At 54.9% G+C, this 3984-nt stretch overlaps 1 protein-coding gene across 1 annotated transcript in view; it reads right to left on the bottom strand.

The window, feature by feature from the left end:
* Window positions 1-2789: 2789 nt before the first annotated feature.
* Window positions 2790-3984, bottom strand: part of KIAA0195 (KIAA0195 ortholog) — a 28918-nt gene continuing 27723 nt past the window's right edge. The window contains 2 exon segments of the mRNA XM_010135459.1: window positions 2790-2862; window positions 3687-3857. Coding sequence (XP_010133761.1) covers window positions 2790-2862; window positions 3687-3857 — 244 coding nt within the window.

Here is a 3984-nt window from a genome sequence, read left to right as displayed (position 1 = left end):
AGGAGCCCTCGAGGTAAGCAGGGTGTTGGTCTGTAGGAAGGGCCATTGAGAGCTGGACAGATTTAACCAAAGCTGAGCATAAAGTGGGAAAAAGTGCCAGGATCAGGTCCCAGGAGCATCAAGCTCTCAGCTGTGTCCCTGCAACAGGTGAGCTGGGTAACTCAGACCCTGTGCCACAAGCAGCCACTCACACTTTCACATCCCAGCGCTGCCGGGTGCAAACTCCCTCCCGCTCTGTCTGTGTGCATTATCCAGGACACCTACCTACTGCCATTCATACACTGGATGCGTGTGGGTCGGGGTTTGTTTCTCCTTTTTTTTATACAATTTACAAGTTTTAATACAAATCAAGTATTTTTACATACATCAAAAAAAGTTTAATATAAAATATACACCATTTAAAAACATCTTGATGTAGGAAACGTCTTTCTGAAGCTGTGCACTCTGACCCTCGCTGCCTCAGTGGCCCAGGGAAGGGTGCCACTGGCAACCATCCACAAGGCTCCACTCATACACCTCAGCTCCCTCCAGGTCTAGCAGGGGAAGGAGGATGCAGGAAAATAAACATTTGTGATCACCCAGAGAAGGAAACCTTGGAGGTGCCTCCTCTCGAGGAAAGTATGGCCAGCAGGAAGCCCTGGTATCTGCTGCCTTCTATCACCTACCACAGTTCGTGGCACAGGGCAAGAGCTGTGGTCTGGGGAGGAAGGTTGCTCTGCAAGGAACCACGGTGAGCAGCTTGGTGCTGCCTCTGACCTCAGCTCAGCCACAGAGGAGCCCATCACCCACCTGCCAGCTGACCCCAGCCCCAGAAAGAAGAGCTGATTTCTCAGGTAACCGACCCAGAGCTGGCATTTAATGAACTGAGACTGAGAAAGACGGAGCCTGTTCTCCTGAGCCAGGCAGCTGTGCAGGCCTGAGGGGAGTGAAGGTGGAGTTCAGCCTCGCTGGCCAAGGTGAGCGGGAGCAGCCTGCGTTTCCCTGTGAGCTCCTGGCTCCCTCCCCCATGCACCCCTGCCAGCAGCACGGCCTCTAAACAGTCACTCTGCAGGTGCAGGAACTGGGTCCAGCCCTCTGACCAGAGGCCTGTCCCCAGAGCTCAGGGCTGGCTGGACCCGCGCTTTGCTCTCCCAGCAGACCCTGCGCAGGGAGAAGGGTATTGCTTGGAGACAGGCAGAAGTGTGCACGCTCTGGCTGTGCTGAAATGTGAGGAAGACGAGGTGGAGCAGCAAGGCAGAGTGTGGGGACTCCCAGCCAGCTCCCTGCCTGCCAGGGAAGGACCAGCAGCCCTTTGTTAGTCTCGGGTTCCAATGGATTGTAGTGTTAATATTGGGAGCGAAACCAGTGCCAGGATTTACCAGCTTTAGCCAGTTTTTAGGACTAGGAAGGGAGTTGACATCTACATGAGCTGCAAATATTCTGGTAGCCAAACCTGTGTGGCCCGCACTGTCAGCCCACAACAGCACCAGGGTTCCCAGTACAGCTGGGGTCTGTTCAGAGCTCGTGTGCCGCGCTGGGGCAAATCATGGTTTGGAGCAGGTCTCAGGGGAAGGTTTCACCCAGCCACAGAGACCTCCAGGAAAACCAGGGAACAGACATGAGGGCAGCAGCATGGTGAGCAGAGACTTGCCAAAGACTACCACAGAAAGACACGATGAGAGGCGTTTCCCTGCACCCTGGAGAGCAAGTACTCAATGCAGCAGTGTCCCAGGACTGGGACAGGAGCCACCCACCAGCTCCGTGTTAGTCACAACTGCAAGATGCAGATATCCTGCCTGGAAAGACAGCCCCCTCCCCCCACGGCAGCACAGGCGGCTCTCGGGTTTTTTCTCTAGCGCTGGCCCTCTCACGCAGGCATTGTACTGAAGCAGAACGGCAATTCCAATCACGAAAATGGGGACAGTTATAAACCTCCGGGGGCTTGTTAAAGCAGGTAAGAGCAGGTTCGACAGGGCTGGAGGAAGCAGAGCTATTCTGACTCCCTGCGGGCAGGCAGCACTGCCCTCCTGACTCCCCCTGCAGCAGATCACTAGCAGATCACAGCTTTTCTCCGAGCCCTGTCTCATCCCTCTTCCCGTGAGCGCTCAACAGCCGGCACATGGCCACAGCAGCAACGCTAGAGGGCAGGGCTGGCCCAGCCTGGCCGTCGCAGGGGCTTTCCCAGCACCCTGCCAGAGCCTCGTCCCGGTGTCGCCCTGGGAATGAGATCTCCAGTCCTCACCTGACACCCAGCACTTCTGAAGCTGCAGGAGAGACGGCTGCCTTGCCCCAGGACACAGGGACAGAGAGGTGGGTGAGGGCATGCAGAGGCATGCACACACACATAACATCCAGGAGAGCACGCAGAGATGGGAAAACAACATGGGTTTCAAGAGAGATCTCTTCCTTCGGCAGCCCTACGTCTCCCTGCTGGCCCCACAGATTCTCCTGCTAGGTCCAGGAAACCCGTCTGCTCACACACAGGGCAGGATTCACTTCATTTCAGCATCACTGTGATATTTAAAAAACCCTCTAGTAATAAATAAATAAAGGAAGAGCAACCTGAACAGGCACCAGAGCTTGCAGGCTCCCTTCAGAGTACCCTAGCAGGCTGGGGAAGGGCTGCATGCCTGCTGGGGGATCCCCATAGCAGTGCCCTGCCTGGGACCCCGGAAGGTGCTGATGTTGTTTTGCAAGGAGGCTGGTTTGCACATGTGAGGGAAAACTCCCTGAGCCTTTGGTGCAGCCACTCTCCTGGTGCAGGATGCAGCTGTGTGGCCCTGGCTCCAGGGAACTCGAGCTGGGAGCATTTAAAATGGCGAATTCATCCCCAGCTTCGTTTCAAACTGCAACTTCTGCCTCTTTTGGTAACGGACCCGGACCCTGGAGAAGGCAGAAGAAGAGAGGTCAGCAAGTGGAGGGGTGAAAGGTAAGCTGCCCCACTGCAACTCCTGAGCTGCACAGCCCCAAGAAGCAGGGAAGCCCCTGGCCTGGGTCCTGTGGTACCCTGGGGGGGCGGGAATCAAATCCAGAGAGCAACCCATGGTCTCAGTCCTACCCCATCCAGACCAGTCCCATCTCCAGGGCCACCAGCCACTGCAGAGAAAGGTCCAGAAATCCTCCCCAGCACAAAGTGATAGCAGCTCTGTCCCCATCAGGGCTCCCCACTGCTTTTCCTCACCAACCCATTTCCCGAATCAATGCTCATTAGCGTTAACTCCCAGCTCTGGCTGCTCCCTGTGCTGGGAAGAACAGCCAGTCACTTTGCCTGCTACTAATTCTTGGCTTCAGCTGCTTCCCATGAAAACAAGTCCCACAGTCCAGGCACTGTGTGAAGACTACTTCCTCTGCTGTGATTCAATGCCTCTCTGTCCTCACGGGACGAGATGCAGAGAACAGCCCTCTCCAATTCCATACTGGTATTTCACAGACCTTGGCTGACTCCCTCTCATTGGTTTGAGATAAGGAAATTTTGGTGTCCCTTCCTGCTCCCAAAGACTGCCACTGCCCTTCCCTGACCCTCTTTCCTCCCCTGTGCTTCCTCCCTGAGAGGTGGAACATGAGCTTGCACACAACAGCCAGGTGATTTATGCAGTGCAGTCATCTTTTCCTTTTTTCCCCACCTTGTTCCCTGTGCATCATTTTTCTGCAGCTTAAGGCCAGGGTGGCATGAGGCTCCAGCCCTCTCTCCCCATCTACCCTCGTACCTGATTTCATGCAGCTTGACAATCTCATTGATGATAACTACAAGGACCAAGGAAAGAAAACCCAGGAGCCATGAGACCGGGGAGATGGAAACGTGGTTAAAGGTCAATGAAGAATTGAGGTTTTCCCAGAGTTTCAGGTCCAGCACAGTCTGTGCCACTTGCCCCAGCAACCTACGTTCAGAAACAGACATAGCAAATCTCAGCAGAGCCAACAGGCTTCCTGGGATCTGCAGATCAGGGTTCAGGCCCAGGTGTAACAGCCCTGGGTTCACAATAAAGACCTATCATCAGTTCAGCA

Source organism: Buceros rhinoceros, unplaced genomic scaffold (genome assembly GCF_000710305.1).
Source record: "Buceros rhinoceros silvestris isolate BGI_N320 unplaced genomic scaffold, ASM71030v1 scaffold10884, whole genome shotgun sequence".
In the NCBI taxonomy this organism is placed as follows: domain Eukaryota; kingdom Metazoa; phylum Chordata; class Aves; order Bucerotiformes; family Bucerotidae; genus Buceros; species Buceros rhinoceros.
Note: the sequence above shows the minus strand (reverse complement) of the source record. Positions and strands in the feature narration are given on the sequence as shown.